The 19,500-nt window shown below is 45.7% G+C and overlaps 1 protein-coding gene across 1 annotated transcript in view; it reads left to right on the top strand.

Moving 5' to 3' along the window:
* Nucleotides 1–378: 378 nt before the first annotated feature.
* BPNT2 (3'(2'), 5'-bisphosphate nucleotidase 2) overlaps nucleotides 379–19,500 on the top strand; it is a 49,958-nt gene continuing 30,836 nt past the window's right edge. The window contains exon 1 of the mRNA XM_082259669.1: nucleotides 379–879. Coding sequence (XP_082115795.1) covers nucleotides 517–879 — 363 coding nt within the window. The 5' untranslated portion in view covers nucleotides 379–516. The remainder of the gene's footprint in view (nucleotides 880–19,500) is intronic.

Here is a 19,500-nt window from a genome sequence, read left to right as displayed (position 1 = left end):
TGTTTGGCTATGAGACAGGAAGTGAAGGGAAATCTCCCCAATGGAACACAGATGGTGAAAAAGAAAAACCTGACAGGGGTTATCACACTTTTTTATTCTATCCAACAGGAAAAAAGTTTTGCCTCTAGCTCTACTTTAACATTTGATTTCGGAATGAATGGATTTTATGAAATCTACCGAAATTTTTAGTCAATGCAGCCCAAAACAGAGATCAGTGTCACCCCACTAATGATTAGAGAAATGAATCCATGGAGACACAATGAGCAGTGACCGATGACAGAAGGAGGTGTGACCAATGACAGGAGGGGGTGTGACCAATGACAGGAGGAGGTGTGGACAGGTCAGGGACATGTGTGTCTGTCTATGGAGTCTCCCCGTGTGATCCCGGCTGGCGCTCCTCCCCCTCCTGTGACCCGGATGTAGTGCGGTCGGTGTGGGTGGCAGTGGCCGGGTGTCGGCGGATCTGTGGCCGGGGAGTAGAATGAGCCGCTGATCGGTCCTGTGCTCCGCTCACACATGGCACCTATGGGCATCCGCCTGTCCCCGCTGGGGATCGGGGTGTTCTGCCTGCTGGGGCTCGGTGTCCTCTATCATGTCTATTCGGGGCTGCTGACATGGCGCCTGTCGGCCTTCATGCTGGGGGATCGGGCCGGTGACGGAGGGGTTGATACGGTGGATCTGCGGGAGCTGCTGGCGGCGGCGGTGCAGGCGGCGGAGCTGGGCGGGGTGGAGGTGAGGACGGTGCGGGAGAGCAACAAGCTGAACGAGAACTCCAAGGGGAAGACCCGAGAGGGGGCGGATGACAAGATGACCCGGGGGGACCTCCTCTCCAACCGGAAGATGGCCAGCCTCATCAAGAACTCCTTCCCCGGGGTGCAGGTCAGTCCACACCGGAGACACCGGGATCACTCACCACCGACTCCCCAATGTCTGATTCCCCCCCCCAATGTCTGATCCTGTCTATATGGGGGGAACTCCCCAATGTCTGATCCTGTCTATATGGGGGGGACTCCCCAATGTCTGATCCTGTCTATATGGGGGGGACTCCCCAATGTCTGATCCTGTCTATAGGGGGGGACTCCCCAATGTCTGATCCTGTCTATACGGGGGGGACTCCCCAATGTCTGATCCTGTCTATATGGGGGGGGGGACTCCCCAATGTCTGATCCTGTCTATATGGGGGGGACTCCCCAATGTCTGATCCTGTCTATATGGGGGGGGGACTCCCCAATGTCTGATCCTGTCTATATGGGGGGGGGACTCCCCAATGTCTGATCCTGTCTATATGGGGGGGGGACTCCCCAATGTCTGATCCTGTCTATATGGGGGGGGACTCCCCAATGTCTGATCCTGTCTATATGGGGGGGGGACTCCCCAATGTCTGATCCTGTCTATATGGGGGGGACTCCCCAATGTCTGATCCTGTCTATATGGGGGGGGGGACTCCCCAATGTCTGATCCTGTCTATATGGGGGGGACTCCCCAATGTCTGATCCTGTCTATATGGGGGGGGGGACTCCCCAATGTCTGATCCTGTCTATATGGGGGGGGGGACTCCCCAATGTCTGATCCTGTCTATATGGGGGGGGGACTCCCCAATGTCTGATCCTGTCTATATGGGGGGGGGGACTCCCCAATGTCTGATCCTGTCTATATGGGGGGGAACTCCCCAATGTGTCTGATCCTGTCTATATGGGGGGGAACTCCCCAATGTGTCTGATCCTGTCTATATGGGGGGGGGGACTCCCCAATGTCTGATCCTGTCTATATGGGGGGGGGGACTCCCCAATGTCTGATCCTGTCTATATGGGGGGGGGGGACTCCCCAATGTCTGATCCTGTCTATATGGGGGGGGGGGACTCCCCAATGTCTGATCCTGTCTATATGGGGGAGGGGCACGGCATCTTATCATGTTAATGACACTCTGTGTGATTTTTGAGTGATCTTTGAATCAAACATATATTAGCCTAATGCCATCAACATACACTTAGAGCCCGCCAACAGCGCTCGAATGCTGGCCATACAGAGGTGCGGGTTCCAACAGTCTGATCAGAAAAGAGTCTGATAAAAATCGCACAGGCAGTTTTGTGTCACTATGCTGAAAGCAGCTGTCATAGCTTGTCATTTGAGATTGCTGGAAAAGTGACGTTATGGGCAATGTTTGGCAGGGCAGTGGTCCTGTCACCTCTGATTAGTTGGTTACACAGGTGCTGAGCTTTATATTAGAACACTGCCCTGTGTGTATCTTTTTGTGCTGTATATACAATAGGTGTGACATAATATCGTTTATTGAGCAGAAAAATCTATAATAGCTAAATGCAACTTTATAACAGAGGAGCACTTTTTCTGGCACTTTAGGTTAAAGTACGGTAATCATCAAAAAGACAAGTCTGTCTAGTTTACCCAGCAGATACAAAAAAACAAATAGCCTCCATATACACAATCCTATACTTACAGTTGATCCAGAGGAAGGTAAAAAAAATCCTAATACAACGTGATCAAATTTTACACCAACAGGGAAAGAAAATCCTTCCTGATCCCTCAAAGGGGAATAAGATATTCCCTGGACCAAATACCCCTCCTGTTATTACCTATAAATGTTAAAGGGGAGGTATGGCCAAAGCATTTTTGGCTATACGCCTCTTGTGAAGCCACAGGGGTGCACACACTTTTGCTCTCCAGAGACATAAAATCAGCCAACTGTCGGCTGACATCACAGACCCACTCCATGTTCTGGAAGGATCCTGACCATATTGTTGGGATCCTCCCAGATACCTGATCAGCAGCCGGCCCACCACACCACTGAGAGCTTAAAGTGTTTGTTACCCCAACACTTCATATTCCTGATATGTGCCCGCTGAACCATGTACTTGTGTGAGAAATTATTCTATTGTCTTTGTATTGCTTCCTTTATGTGAAATCCCTGGCATTCCTGCCAGTCCCTCTTGCATTCTTCTTAAAACTGACCACACTAAGCAGGAGAGCACATCGCGGTCAGTTCTCTATCTATGCTGCAAACTCAGTGTACTCTCCTCCAATGATCAGACTCTTCCTGCCATGCCCCCGCTCCGCAGCCATTCACTGGGAAACTCAGTGTGCTGCTGTTGCTTCTCCACCCCTCAGCTTTAAAGAGGTTGTAAACCCATTTAAAAAAAAAAAAAAAAAAAAAGCAAACCCTGTAAGACAATGGCATAATGAGTTGGTGTGCATCACATATTATGAAATACCTTAGAATGAAGCCACCGCAGCGGTGCACGCACACTGCTGACACAGCTGACCTCTTCCCCAGTGTTTCTTCCGTGTTTGCGGCCTCCAGCGATGTGATTGGCCGCGTGCGTGCGAGAGACGCCATTCATGGCACAGGGAACTGAAGAAACGGCACAGGCGGACATTCCTTCAAAGTGCATGCGCCAGTGATGAAGCTTTACTTTTAATGCAGATCAAAACTGAGGGAATGTGATCATTTTATGAAAAAAAAAAAGGGGGGGAAAAGAGTATTTATGGCTTTTTTATGGCTTTTTTTTTTTTTCTCCATATCTATTCAAAAATGTTTTGCCTTTCATTTCTATTTTAAAGCGGAGTTCCGGGCACAGAAGTCATTTTTTAACAAACATACCCCCGGGACAGTTAGGGCTAGTACATTCCACAATGGCTAGCCTCTGATCTGTCCCGGTTCGCACTTACCTTTTAGAAGAAATACTTACTTATAAAATTTCTTCCACAGCGTTTCCATCTCTTGTGGGCAGCTGAAGCCGGCGCGGTCCTCTTCGGCGTCTTCTTCCGCGTCGTCTTCTCCCAAAATGCGCCTGCACCGGCCCCTCTCGTCACTTCCGGTGTGGCGCCGCATTCCTAAACAGCTTCTGTGCATGCCCAGAAGCTGTTTAGCAGGGGAATGCAGCGTCGCCCGGAAGTGACGAGTGGGGCCGGTGCCGTCGCATTGATTCCTGGGAGCGATGACGTTCAGCTCCCAGGAATCAGTGCAAGCCTGGAAGTGATGACTGAGCCTCGGCACAGAGGGAGGAAGTGAAGAATAGGTGAGTATATTCGATCTTCAATTACAAGGTGAGTAAATAAAAAAAAAAAAAAAAACCTAACTATCCAATTCCCTTTCAGGTAAAGGTGTAGAAGCGGATGGGCACAAAAAAAAAATATCGATTTTGTGCCCGGAACTCCGCTTTAAACTGAATTGGTTGTTTTACAAGGTGTTTACAATCACTTTAAAGGAGTTGTAAAGGCAGCACCCCTAATACTTACCTGAGTCCCCGTCTCTATCCAGCGATGTCCCTCGGCCATCCAGGACTCTACCTCCGGATTGGCTGAGACACAGCCACCGCACCATTGGCTCCTGCAGCTGTCAATCAAAGTAAGTCAATCAGGAGAGAGGGCGGAGACTAACCACACCTCTCTGTCTGAATGGACACAGGGAGCTGCAGCTTGGCTTGGGTGCCCCCATAGCAAGCCGCTTGCTGTAGGGACACTCGACAGGAGGAGGGGCTTGGCGCAGCGAAGAGGGACCTGAGGAGAAGAGGAGGATCTGGGCTGCCCTGTGCAAAACCAACTACACAGAGGAGGGAAGTATAATAATAGGTTTGTTAAAAAAAAAAAAAAAAAGACTTTACAATCACTTTAAGGCCCCTTTCACACTTGTGTGACTTCAAAGTCGAACGATTTTACCGAGACTTTGTTGCCGCGATTTTGATGCGAGTTTGACTGGGGTTGTATGTCTTTGGACCTCCAAAACGCATTAAAATCGTGCCAAAGTAGTGCAGGGACTACTTTGAAGTCGGTGCGCTTTAGGTCACACAGATATGAATGGTACTCATTGGAAGTAATGGAGAACGACTTGTCATGCGTTTTTTTTTTTTTTTAGTCCCAAATCACATGACAAGTCGCACAAGTGTGAAAGAGGCCTAAGTCAGACCCTCCTACCCCCTCCCTCCACAGCCCAGGGCTCTAGAATTTTTTTTTTTTTAATCCGCACCCTTCTCCTTTTTAATTCTCTCTCTTCCTGCAGACATAGAGTTGCCCCCTTGTCCTCTGTAATGACCTGAAAGTGAATAACTTTACAAGTTTACTATATGGACCCCTTATGTACTATCATGGCTGATCTACCTGGAGAACGTATGCAAATAATAGAAAGACCCCGGGTCCTTATCTACTTACTTGTTTGGGGTCAGCAACTCAAATTATTGAAGCAAGCGGGGTCACAATAATAACCGGGTCACAGGAAGTCAGTAGTGCCAACGCCTCCCTATGACATGTTTGCCTTTTCTCTGTCACTGATTTGTAATTAGGCCAGAAACAGGCTGCTTAACCACTTTAATGCTGCTTACTGTGCTGCTACTGCGGCACAGTGGCTCGTTATCGTCTGGCGACGTAGACCTACGTCGCCAGACATTCCCCTCTCTCTGCGGCGCGTGCGTGGCGCCGGAGGCTCGCTCCCGCTGTGTTCAGTCACAGTGGGAGTCGGGCCAGGGGAGAAGCGGCGGTGACCCCCGCTGCTCTTCCCCGATCGTCGGGGATCGAGTGTGGAGATCCGCCCACTTGTGTAAACAAAGCGGGCGGATCTCCTAAGTGACAGGCAGGGTCAGATTGCAGGGTTCAGCATAGCTGAACCTGCGATCTGTCCCTGTGTCACTCAGTCACCTCCCCCCACACACGTTAGTAAGCACCAGGCATACATTAACCCCTTGATCACCAATAAAAGTTAACCCCTTCCCTGCCAGTGTAATTTTTACAGTAACAGTGCATATTTATAGCACTGATTACTGTAGTAATGTCACTGGTACCCCCAAAAGTGTCAAAAATGTCAGTCAAGGGTCCGATCTGTCCGCCGCAATGTCGCAGTCCCGCAAAAAAAAATCACAGATCGCCGCCATTACTCGTTAAAAAAAAAAAAACCATAAAAATGACATAAATTTCCCGTAGTTAGTAGCTGCGATAAATTTTGCCCAAACCAATCAAAATACGCTTGTGATTTATTTTTTTTTTTTTTTTTACCAAAAATATGTAGCAGAAAACAAATTGGCCTAAAATGTAAAAAAAAAAATGATTTCATATAAAATAATGTGAAAAATGTTATTTTTTCAAAATTGTCGCACTTTGTTTATAGCGCAAAAAGTAAAAATCGCACAGGTGATCAAATACCACCAAACGAAAGCTCTGTTTGTGGGGAAAAAAAGGACGTCAGTTTAATTTGGGTACAGCGTCGCACGACCGCGCAATTGTCCGTTAAAGTAACGCAGTGCCGAATCGCAAAATATGGCCTGGTCAGGAATGGGGTAAAATCTTCCGGTCTTAAAGCGGTTAAAAATACGCTCATTGAGAATTTTTTTGTGAAAGACATGTAGCTAAATACATTTTGGCCTAAATATATGACAAAAATTGAATATATTGGTTATTTTATAACTGTCAAAGTAGAAAAATATTATTTTTATAAAATTGTCGCATTTTTAATTAATATCGCAAAAAAATAAGAATCGCAGAGGTGATCAAATACCACTAAAAGAAAGCTCTGTTTGTGGGAAAAAAAGGACGTAAATTTCGTTTGGGTACGGCGTTGCATGACCACGCAATTGTCAGTTAAAGTTGCACAGTGCCGAATCGCAAAAAGTGGCCTGGACGTAAGACAGCAAAATCCTCCGGTGGTAAAGTGGTTAAATATGGACGGAATTGACTTACAAAGTAATTAAAGTTCCTTTTAAAAAAAAAAAAAAAATACAACTGCATATTATAGAGTCGGGTTAAAGAAAGACACGTCCATCAGGTTCAACCAGAAATGTTTCAAGCTCAAGAATCCAGTTTTTTTTTTTGTTACACTTCCCTTTTATTGACTCTGACAGTGTTGTTGATCTTTTACCTGCAGGGCACCATGGTTCCGGCTGTGATTAGAGGCTCATTTACACTTGCAGCTGTCATTGCCGCTCCCTCTGATAAGCGATCTGTGGTGGATCACTTCATAGGCATTTGACAAACAGGTTGGAGGTGACATGCCCTGTTTAACCATTAAAAGGCCACAGCACTATCCTGAAACCTTGTGCATTACCTGTGTGCAGTGCGGTAATGTTGCAGCCCCATTCACTCGAATGGGTCAAGTTTGGCGGTGGTGGCGTTTTGCATTTTTTTTACCTCATGCACACTGGATGTTATAAAAACATCAGTAGAGTTAGCTGTAGAAAGCTGCAGAATGAGTTTTTCAGGTTTTTCTGGCTTTTTTTTTTTTTTAGCAAAGCTATACTCCCAGAAAAGCTTATGGCTCAAAAAAGCTGATAAATGGCGAAAAACAGCGCTTTTCAGCATATTTTTTTATTGATTTTTTTTTATATGCTTCTATCAGTTAGAGCATTTTTTCAGCTAAAAAAACTCCCACTAGTTCTGGGTTTTTTTCCAGCTAGAAAACGCTCCTACTAAAAACTGCTGCTAATAGCCTGTGTTTGCATGCACACATAGGATAACATGCTGGGGAGTTTACTGGCTGTAGAAAAAAAACGCTTGTAGTCAAAAACATCCAGTGTGCATTAGGGCACATTGTTGTTCTTGATCATTTACCCGCAGGGCACCATTGTGTCGGCTTGTTTACACTTGCAGCTGTCATTGCCACCCCTCTGAAAAGTGATTTGTGGTGGATCACTTTTTATGGGCATTTGACAGGTTTCGGGGTGACAAGTAATGTTTTAACCATTTGAAAGGACACAGCACTGTCCTGAAACCTTGTGCAACACACATGTGCAGGGCGGTTATGTTGCAGCCCCATTCACGTGTATGGGTGGAGTTTGGCAGTGGTGGCGTTTGCCAGATGTAAACTGTCATACATTTTAGCTGTGGCATGTGTACCACCCTTTGGCCCCCATGTTAGCTAAAAGAGGGCTGAAAAGAACTGTTGGTTGATCTACCCTCCCTCAGCCCACTGGCATAAATAAGGCCTTGGAGGCCTATGCCAGGGTGGGATATGGGTGGGAAGTGCAGCACATGAAGGGGACAACTCCTACAAATGCTTCTTCCACTTTTGGGCCCCTTTCACACTACACAAGCACTGTGTAATTCTGATATGATGCTTGGTTAGTCTAGCACAGGGTTCCCCAAACTGCAGCCTAGGGGCCGGATGAAGCCCTGGCCCTTGGGGTATTATTCCTCCCAATGATATGAAGCGCTATTTCTACTCCTGACACCAATAACAGGGCACAATTTCTTCCCACTAATACCAATAATGGGACACTACTCCTACTGTACACTGACTCGGAGGCCATGTTTATTTTCACTGATGTTGGGCCTGGGACATTTTATACCCTCCTGGCCACAATCCGGCCCCCCTAAAATCTAAAAGACTGCAAAATGGCTCTTTGTTTGACAAGTTTGGAGACCCCTGGTCTAGAGGGATGCAATAGAGAAGAATACTTCCCTTTTTCTTCTTTCACTTGGCAGACCGTGCTCCAGCTTCCTTCTTTCTTGATCTGGAATTTAGGAGGGCTCTCTGCACCAAAAATAAACCTCCGCAAAGTCTATCTTTTTAGAAATGTTCCTTTTAAGCTGTTTTATTGTTAAGATTCATAACCAGATCAATATTAGTTAAAAAAAAAAACCCTGTCACCAATTTAAAAAAGAAAAAAAAAAAAACTACAGGTCTGCCCTTCCCCTCCCCTCCCCTCCCTACATCCCCTTTTATGTAGCTGCTGCGGACAAGTGAAGGGGAATACAATAGATCAGGGGGCTTAAAACTTTCTAAACAAAGGGGCAGTTTACTGTCATTCAGACTTAAGAGAGGCCGGCCTGTGCCCAGCTGGAGAAAACAATGCCCCATCTTTGGTATTAGGGGGAGAAATTCGTTGGTGTCAATGAAGGGGATAGTTCCCCATTGTTGGTGTCAGTGGAAAGAATAGTGCCTCATCGTTGGTGTCAGTGGAAGGAATAGTGCCCTGTTGTTGGGTGTCGGTGGGAGGAAGAGTGCCCCGTTGTTGGGTGTCGGTGGGAGGAAGAGTGCCCCGTTGTTGGGTGTCGGTGGGAGGAAGAGTGCCCCGTTGTTGGGTGTCGGTGGGAGGAAGAGTGCCCCGTTGTTGGGTGTCGGTGGGAGGAAGAGTGCCCCGTTGTTGGGTGTCGGTGGGAGGAAGAGTGCCCCGTTGTTGGGTGTCGGTGGGAGGAAGAGTGCCCCGTTGTTGGGTGTCGGTGGGAGGAAGAGTGCCCCGTTGTTGGGTGTCGGTGGGAGGAAGAGTGCCCCGTTGTTGGGTGTCGGTGGGAGGAAGAGTGCCCCGTTGTTGGGTGTCGGTGGGAGGAAGAGTGCCCCGTTGTTGGGTGTCGGTGGGAGGAAGAGTGCCCCGTTGTTGGGTGTCGGTGGGAGGAAGAGTGCCCCGTTGTTGGGTGTCGGTGGGAGGAAGAGTGCCCCGTTGTTGGGTGTCGGTGGGAGGAAGAGTGCCCCGTTGTTGGGTGTCGGTGGGAGGAAGAGTGCCCCGTTGTTGGGTGTCGGTGGGAGGAAGAGTGCCCCGTTGTTGGGTGTCGGTGGGAGGAAGAGTGCCCCGTTGTTGGGTGTCGGTGGGAGGAAGAGTGGCCCGTTGTTGGGTGTCGGTGGGAGGAAGAGTGCCCCGTTGTTGGGTGTCGGTGGGAGGAAGAGTGCCCCGTTGTTGGGTGTCGGTGGGAGGAAGAGTGCCCCGTTGTTGGGTGTCGGTGGGAGGAAGAGTGCCCCGTTGTTGGGTGTCGGTGGGAGGAAGAGTGCCCCGTTGTTGGGTGTCGGTGGGAGGAAGAGTGCCCCGTTGTTGGGTGTCGGTGGGAGGAAGAGTGCCCCGTTGTTGGGTGTCGGTGGGAGGAAGAGTGCCCCGTTGTTGGGTGTCGGTGGGAGGAAGAGTGCCCCGTTGTTGGGTGTCGGTGGGAGGAAGAGTGCCCCGTTGTTGGGTGTCGGTGGGAGGAAGAGTGCCCCGTTGTTGGGTGTCGGTGGGAGGAAGAGTGCCCCGTTGTTGGGTGTCGGTGGGAGGAAGAGTGCCCCGTTGTTGGGTGTCGGTGGGAGGAAGAGTGCCCCGTTGTTGGGTGTCGGTGGGAGGAAGAGTGGCCCGTTGTTGGGTGTCGGTGGGAGGAAGAGTGGCCCGTTGTTGGGTGTCGGTGGGAGGAAGAGTGGCCCGTTGTTGGGTGTCGGTGGGAGGTAGAGTGGCCCGTTGTTGGGTGTCGGTGGGAGGTAGAGTGGCCCGTTGTTGGGTGTCGGTGGGAGGAAGAGTGGCCCGTTGTTGGGTGTCGGTGGGAGGAAGAGTGGCCCGTTGTTGGGTGTCGGTGGGAGGAAGAGTGGCCCGTTGTTGGGTGTCGGTGGGAGGAAGAGTGGCCCGTTGTTGGGTGTCGGTGGGAGGAAGAGTGGCCCGTTGTTGGGTGTCGGTGGGAGGAAGAGTGCCCCGTTGTTGGGTGTCGGTGGGAGGAAGAGTGCCTCAAGGGCCAGATAAGAGGCAAGCAAAGGGCCGCAGTTTGGGGACTACTGCTAAAGAGAGTGAAATGTGTGATAGCTCTGAGTCTGCTGGGGCTGCTGACATTGCATTCATGGTGGCAGTGCCCAACAACAGTCTCTGGACTTTTGGATGTCTACACAAGGGTGGATTTTACAGGTAAATATCATGCATAATGAACATATAATATTATGGAAAAATGTTGTTGAAATGATAAATTGTCTGATGACAGGTTCTCTTTTAAAAGACAATTTGTAGTGAGAGGTGTATGGGGCTGCTTTTCAAGACTTCCTCTGGCTTTCTTTAGCCTCAATACTTTGAGTCACTGACCTGGAATAAGAATGCATATTAGAAAGCCAGAGTAAAATCAGAACTTATCATCTACGTTTTTTAGTTTTATTTTTTTTTTATTTTTATTTTTTTTGGGTCAGTGCCTTGCACAGTTTTAAAGCTTTTGGAGCAGCATGGCCTAGCTTTTTCGGACATGGACAGATCTTTGAAATCAACAAGTGGTTGTGTAAAGATGATTTGTTTCAACATGACCTTAAAAAAAAAAAAATGGGTCAACGCTATGAACATTATTTAAATTTTCCTCAACCGTTCAGCTCACCCTAATATTCCTGCCAGAGTACCTGCCCTGAGATTTAATTTGCGATTGAAATACACTGCTGGGGGCGGGTTAGGGGAAGATGAGCAAATTACTTAGTTTGGGGATGAATTTTATTTAGTTTATTTATGGGATACGCCATATACAGTTGTGCTCATAAGTTTACATACCCTGGCAGAATTTGTTTTCTTGGCCATTTTTCAGAGAATATGAATAACACAAAAACTTTTCTTTCACTCATGGTTAGTGTTTGGCTGAAGCCATTTGTTAGCAGTCAACTGTGTTTACTCTTTTTAATTCCCAATGACACCAGAAACTACCCAAATGACCCTGATCAAAAGTTTACATACCCCAGTTCTTAATACCGTGTATTGTCCCCTTTAAAATCAATGACAGCTTGAAGTATTTTGTGGTATTTGTGGATGAGGCTCTTTATCTTCTCAGATGGTAAAGCTGCCAATTCTTCCTGGCAAAAAGCCTCCAGTTCCTGTAAATTCTTGGGCTGTCTTGCATGAACTGCATGTCTGAGATCTCCCCAGTGTGGCTTAATGATATTGAGGTCAGGAGACTGAGATGGCCACTCCAGAACCTTCACTTTATTCTGCTGTAGCCAATGACAGGTCAACTTGGCCTTTTGTTTAGGATCATTGTCATGTTGGAATGTCCAAGTACGTCCCATGTGCAGCTTTCGGGTTGATAAATGCAAATTTTCCTCCAGTATTTTTTGATAACATGCTGCATTCATCTTCCCATCAATTCTGATCAAATTCCCTGTGTGTTTGTAGCTCACACATCCCCAAAACATCAGCGATTCACCTCCGTGTTTCACAGTAGGAATGGTGAACCTTTCATCATAGGCCTCGTTGACTCCTCTACAAATGTAGGGTTTATGATTGTGGCTAAAAAGCTAAATTTTGGTCTCATCACTCCAAATGACTGTGCCAGAAGGTTTGAGGCTTGTCTCTGTGCTGTTTGGCGTATTGTAAGCGGGATACTTTGTGGCATTTGTGTAGTAATGGCTTTCTTCTGGCGAATCGACCATGCAGCCCATCTTTCTTCAAGTGCCTCCTTATTGTGCATCTTGAAACAGCCACACTACATGTTTTCAGAGAGTCCTGTATTTCACCTGAAGTGATTTGTGGGTTTTTCTTTGCATCCCAAACAATTTTCCTGGCAGTTGTGGCTGAAATTTTAGTTGGTCTACCTGACCGTGGTTTGGTTCCAGCAGAACCCCTAATTTTCCACTTCTTGATTAGAGTTTGAACACTGCTGATTGGCATTCTCAATTCCTTGGATATCTTTTTTTATACCGCTTTCCGGTTTTATACAGTTCAACTACCCTTTCCAGCAGATCCTTTGGCAATTATTTTACTTTCCACATGACTCAGAATCCAGAAACGTCAGTGCAGCACTGGATGAAAGATGCAAGGGTCTGTCAGGAGTCCAGAAACTTATTGACCTTTTATACACACACACTAATTACAAGCAAACAGATCATGGGTGAGGATGGTTACCTTTAGAGCCCATTCACACTAGCGCGACTTGTCAGCCTGACAAGTCGCGGTATGTCGCGGTCCATTGAGTAGTACAGGACCCGTTCTAATAGGAGCGATACAAGTTGCTCCGACTTAGAAAGAGGGTCCTGTACTACTTTGGGGCGACCTCGGAGCGACTTGCATAGACTATGTGAAGTCCCTGCAAGTCGTGCCGAAGTCGCGGTGCACGCGACTCCACAGGTCGCCCCCCGAAGTCGGATCACCTCAGTGTGAACCGGCACTTAATAGCCATTCAAACCCCTTTGTGTCAACTTGTGTGCATATTATCAGGCCAAAATCACCAGGGTATGTAAACTTTTAATCAGGGTCATTTGGGTAGTTTATGTTGTCATTATGATTTAAAAAGAGTAAACACAGTTGATTGATAATAAATGGCTTCAGCCAAACACTAACCATGAGTGAAAGAAAAGTTTTTGTGTTATAATTCATATTCTCTGAAAAATGGCCAAGCAATCATAAATTCTGCCAGGGTATGTAAACTTATGAGCACAACTGTGTATATATAATACATTTTAATATATGACCTGTCATATTCTGTGGATATGGTTTATTTCAGCCAAAGACCAGAGTATTGTTATTTTTAATGTTGGCAGAATTAATTCTAGCTTTTTAGGAAATACAGTAGCTTGAAAAAGTTTTCTAACCCCTTAAAATTTCCCACATTTTGTTATGTTACAACCAAAAACGTAATTTAATCTATTGGGATTTTATGTGATAGACCAACACAAAGTGACACAATTATGAAGTGCAAGGAAAATGGTTTTCAATTTTTTTGCATTTGTATTCCGCCCCCCTGAGTCAATACTTTGTAGAACCACCTTTCACTGCAATTACGGCTGCAAGTCTTTTAGGGTATGTCTCTACCAGCTTTGTACATCTAGAAAGTGACAATTTTGCCTTTTTCCTCTCTGCAAAATGACTCAAGCTCTGTCAGATTGGAGGGAGAGCATCTGTGAACAGCGATTTTTTTTTTTTTCTTTTCAAGTTTTGCCACAGATTCTCAATTGGATTTAAGTCTGGACTTTGACTGGGCCATTCTAACACATGAATATGCTTTGATCTAAACCATTTCATTGTAGCTCTGGCTGTATGTTTAGGGTCAGTGTCCTGCTGGAATGTGAACCTCCGCCCCAGTCTCACGTCTTTTGCAGACTCTAAAGTGGGGTACACACTAGTAGAAAATCTGCCGAAAATTCCCATCCGAGGTAAAATCGTAGGATTTTCGGCTAGTGTGTACACAACTTTCAGCAGCCGATGCTGACATTTTCAACAAAAAAACACGGAGGGACAAACACCAACATTTTTATCGTCCATCCCCAGACAACCAATTTTCGTTTAATGTGTATGCAGGAGGTCCGTGAAAAATCGGATATGAAAGACCCTGCGCATGATCTGAAGTTGCTGACAACCCGGAAGTCTAGGAACAAATGTCCCAAAAAAAAAAAAATCGGGCGAGAAATTTCGTGAACATTTATGCACTGTCAACTAAAAACAGTTATGACCGCTGAGCAAGAGAAAAATCGGAGGATATTTCGTCCGATTTCCGTCAAATGTGTACAGGCCTTAACAGGTTTTCTTCTAAGATTGCCCTGTATTTGGCTCCTTTCACCTTCCCATCAACTGACCAACTTCCCTGTCCCTGCTGAAGAAAAGCTTTCCCACAACATGATGCTGCCACCACCATTTTTCATGGTGGGGATGGTGTGTTTAGGATGATGTGCAGTGTGTAGTTTTCCACCACACATAGGTGTCCTTTTATGAAACGGAGATGACCAGTGATCCTGCTGATCACAGCTCATTTCCGATCATTCTCAGTTTATGAAACAGAGATGATCGGGGGAGAACATGTTCTCCGCTGATCATCTCTTCACATGGGAATCTGTCATTGACAGACACAGAAATGGCCAGGCTATGAAGCTGCGATCCCCGCACTTCACTGGCGATCTGTGCCAGAATTCACACTCCCGGGTTCACCAGCCTGGAGCTTGTGAAGCGGGGAGTGAAGACAGAATCGGGGGAGAACTGAGGTGGAAAAAGGAAGATTATGGACTTCCTTCTTCCTCGTTCAGACCCCCCAACACAGTAATCATGTCCCCCTGCCATATTTATGTATGTATGTATGTATGTGTATATGTGTGTGTGTGTGTATATATATATATATATATATATATATATATATATATATATATATATATATATATATATATATATATACATACATACATACATACACATACATACATACATACATACATACATACATACATACATACATACATACATACATACATACATACATACATACATACATGTAGATATATATTTAATGTGTGTGTGTATATATATATATATAATACAATGTGTGTGTGTGTGTATATGTATATATATATATATGTAAGGGGACTATTATTTATTAACCTTGTGTACTCAGCAGTGATAATTTATCTCTGCTTGTTAAAGCGCGCCAGAGATTTTCATACTACTGTAATCTCGCTTTGTCTCACGAGATTACAGACGCCCCATTGACTTCTACACAGATCTCCGAGAAAACCGTTCTCCTCTGATCACCCTGGGCGAACTGAAGTTCTCCGATTCATAAAATGGGTGCCAGATGTGATCATTTTCCCCGGAGAACTGTAGAGAAGCCAACGGAGAAAAAAGAAAAAATTCACCCGTTCATAAAAGTACACCATAGCGTTTTGCTTTTAGGCAAATTTTGGTCTCATCTGACCAGAGCACCTTCTTCCACGTTTGCTGTGTCCCCCCCACATGGCTTCTCGCAAACTGGACTTTTTATAGCTTTCTTTCAACAATGACTTTCTTCTTGCCTCTCTTCCACAAAGGCCAGATTTGTGGAGTGCATGACTAATAGTTGTCCTGTGGACAGATTTTCCCACCTGAGCTGAGGATCTCTGCAGCTCCTCCAGAGTTACCATGGGCCTCTTGGCTGCTTCTTTGACCAATGCTTTCTTTGCCCGGCCTACCAGCTTTAAACTTCTTCATAACTTAATCCCTGACCTGTTTGGTGTGTTCCTTGGCCTTCCTGATGCTGTTCACAAAGGTTCTCTAACAAACCTGAGGGCTTCACGGAACAGCTGTATTTATACTGAGATTAGATTACACACAGGTGAATTCTATTTACTAATTAGGTGACTTCTGAAGGCAATTTGTTCCATTAGATTTTAGTTAGGGGTAGAAGAGTACAGGGGGCTGAATACAAATGCTCTCCACACTTTTAAAATGTTTTATTTGTAAAAAAAATTTGAAAACCATTTATCATTTTCCTTTCACTTCACAATTATGAGCCACTTTGTGTTGGTCTATCGCACAAAATCCCAATGAAAGACATTTACGTTTTTAGTTGTAACATGATGTGGAACATTTTCAAGGGGTATAAATACCAATCAAACCAAAATCCAGGCACTGTATATTTTGTTTAAAGTTGTAGTTTACCGTGAATTTAATTATTTAAAGAAAGCGTGTTTGAAATGAATTGAGCTGACGTGCAGAAACTGCTTATTCCACGGAGCGTAGAAATAATGCGACACTTGTGTGTGAACTTGACGTGTTGTACTCCAGTTAGTCTTTCACATTTCTTTGCCTACCTATAATTACTCTGGCAACAGAAATATTTCACATAGTGGGGCTTTGTGCAGAGAAGAGTCTACTGATTCTGTAGCTTTTGATAAAAAGGATTTTCACCCTCGACCGGGCTTTTTTTTTTTTAAAACTCTACATGGTGGAGAGTTCTAAGTTTAGACACCCACCTGGTGGATCGAGCACTGTCCAGCTGAGAGCCGGTTCTCCTCTTCTGGCAGCGCCAGAAGACCACCACCAAGTATTCCTGTGGCTGCCGGCTGTTCCGTGATCAGCTGGCATGCCTCCCAATGACATGCTGCAGGTCCACAACCTCCTCTTTTCCTCAATAAATGGCTATACCTCCTGGGATATGTGATGTGCATATCCCAGGAGGCAAAGGGAGGAGCATGCACATCGTTCACCTAGTACTGGAGTAGGGATTAAGGGATCCTGATCAGTAGGGTGACGGTCGGCTTTTTAAAGTGATTGTATTTTTTCCTTTATAATAACAAATGTGTCATCATTACCTGCTCTGTGAAAAAGTTTTGCACAGAGAAGCCCCAATCCTCCTCTTCTGGGGTCCTTCGCTTCTGGCTTGTCCCCTCTTCTGAGTGCCCCTGATAGCAAGCCGCTTGCTACAGGTGCAATCGTGCAGACTCGATTCTGAGCTGGGCTCTTTGTCCAGTTACGAACACAGCATGGCTCGGGACCACCACCCACTCTGTTTATTTTTTCACTGCCGCTTTTCTAATCACTTGCTGTCCCAAGAAATGTAAACATCCTTTGTGACCGTTATAGGCACGTGACAGGTCCTTTTATGGAGAGATCTGGGGTCTTTAAGACCCCAAATTTCTCCTCCTTCCCCTAAAAACATGTGATCACGCCAAGCTTGGTGTGTTTTTTAAATGTTTTTAATTTTTGAAATTGGCGCTGTTGACATCCAGGTAAACCAAAAGTGGTCAGGTCATAGCAGCTAGGATGCGTTTTACAAGAGAGCTGACCATTGGTACCGGAATGATGCCAGCTGCAGGCATCATCCCAGTATAACCAATTGAAGTCTAGTGACGTACCGGTATGTTGCTGCTTGTCAAGTGGTTAAAATTGTGGTGTGTTTTTTTTCTTAAATGCTGTAAATTGTCAGCTTGCAAGAAGATGATCTATAGTCCGCAGTATAAATTCCAAAAAGAGGCAAAAAAGGCACTTCCATTGCACGATGTAGGTAGAAGAAACCTGGACCTCCAACTCAGAGGTTGGTTTATGCTTTCAAGAAGAATTCCAGCTTTTCCTCAAAACAGATGCATTGTGCATGTAAATGAATCCCAGCCCCACTGTCAGTTTGGGTGTAACTTCCCTCCTTTAGCTGTTTACAGCAAGTTTCTGTATCTGTGATATCACTCCTCCTCCGGGCTGAATTTCTCCTACTTCCTGTTTGCTTCTTTTTTCAGTCCTGATACTACATCTTCCATGATGCTTCGAGCCTCTATAGCTATGGGAGTCACTTTTGCTAGTTCTGGAGGTTGAGTGGATGGGTCCTAGGGTTACTTTGGGTGTTTCTGGGTCTTCATGTGAGTGGTGAAAGCTGTAAATGTGTCATACCTCCTCCTGTGTCATTCCGGTCTTTTAGCATGCCAAAGAATAATGGCTAACTGCAAAACTACAGAGGTAGGGCTATGGGAGGGTATTATGAAGGTGTTTCCTTCATATGTAAATAATAGTCACAGAAAGCAGGGCTTTGGAAGGGTGGGATCTGAGGGGTTAGACTCACTGTTCACACTGTTCGGCACATATGACTGGGCAGGACTGAATTCAAATTGTGATTCATTCAATCCTGTCCAGCAGCAGCACCACTAGCTTTTAAAACAGGATGTGTGTGAAGGGGTTTCCTTCTTGAATAATGCTGTGATCTATGAGGCAGGACTTAGGAGGTTTGGACTGTCTGTAGGTGTGACTGGGCGGGACCGAATGCTAATTAGGGTGTATTCCATCCTACCCACCATCAGAGCTGTGAAGGAAGTTTCATCATTTGCAGTGCCTGAAAGACTACAGAGGGGAGTGTTAGCGCCCATTCAGACTGGCGCGACACGACTTGCTGGGGCGACCAGTGAAGTCGCGGTGCACAGCGTGCACCGCGACCTCTGCACGACTTGCAGGGACTTCATATAATTGAAGTCAATTAAAGTCGCCTCCAGGTCGCCCCAAAGTAGTACAGGACCCTTTTTCTAAGTCGGAGCGACTTGTGTCGCTCCTATTAGAACGGGTCCTGTACTATTCAATGGCGAGCGACCGACCGCGACTTGTCAGGCGACCAAGTCGCCTGACAAGTCGCGCTAGTGTGAATGGACCCTTGGACTCTAGCTGTTGGCAGAACAGAAAGTGGCTGTGGAAGGGACAGAGTCTATCAGCAGGATATACAGAGTGTCACATGGTACAAAGCCACAACTAAACCCATAATATCAGGGGTTCTGCAGACAACAAAGCAACATGGTACAGAGGTATGATCTATGCTGGGATTGATCATTCCATTCAGTTCTAGTGAAAATAAAGTTGGAGTTCAGCTTTAATCATATATCATCTGTCTGCTCTGGTTACGATATCCACCTCCAACAGCTGGAGATTACATAATAAATACCATTCACACAGGCCCATTGAGTAACATGCAGAAGACAATACAACACAGTGCACTGTCATGTGGTCTCATTGGGAGTGAAGAAGGCTATTGGATAACTGAAAGCTCAGCAGAACTCATGTTGGGTAACATTTATGTGAAACACCTAGCAATGAGAGTTTTTAAAGCCTCATGCACACTGGACGTATAACAATACCATTGTTTTCATGCAGATTGAAGGCATAGAGGAACCATCCATCTCCACTGCCATCAGCCTGTAAGAGTCTTGACAGGCTAAAAAATGGAGTAGCTGGAAGTTGTACAGAGTACCTTCCACCGGACTGTGTCTTCCACCTTCACAAAAACCCAGAGATCCATACACACTATACAATTGTCTTTAGATTTTTTTTTCCTTTAGATTTACCAAAACCATATAATATGAGGTCAAATCTAAACAATTTTAGTTTGTATGCAATCAGGCAGGCCCTTGCACTACATAGTTGAAGGTAAATCTAAAGGAAATCTAATCACAAAAGTTGTATAGTGTGTATCCAGCTTTACAGTTCAAGGTTCAGCTGTCAATGGGCTTCCCTTGAGAGAGTGTTTCCTTCAGCTACAGAAAAGTGATTTAATCACCAAGCCTGATCTATCACCAACTTGATTTTGTTCCAGGAATGGGATGCAAGGTCCTCATATCACTGCCGAAGCACAGTGCTTTATACATTATTTAGTTGATGGTAC

The sequence above is a fragment of the Pelophylax lessonae genome (genome assembly GCF_965119305.1).
Source record: "Pelophylax lessonae genome assembly, chromosome: 5".
Classification (NCBI taxonomy): Eukaryota; Metazoa; Chordata; class Amphibia; order Anura; family Ranidae; genus Pelophylax; species Pelophylax lessonae.
Note: the sequence above shows the minus strand (reverse complement) of the source record. Positions and strands in the feature narration are given on the sequence as shown.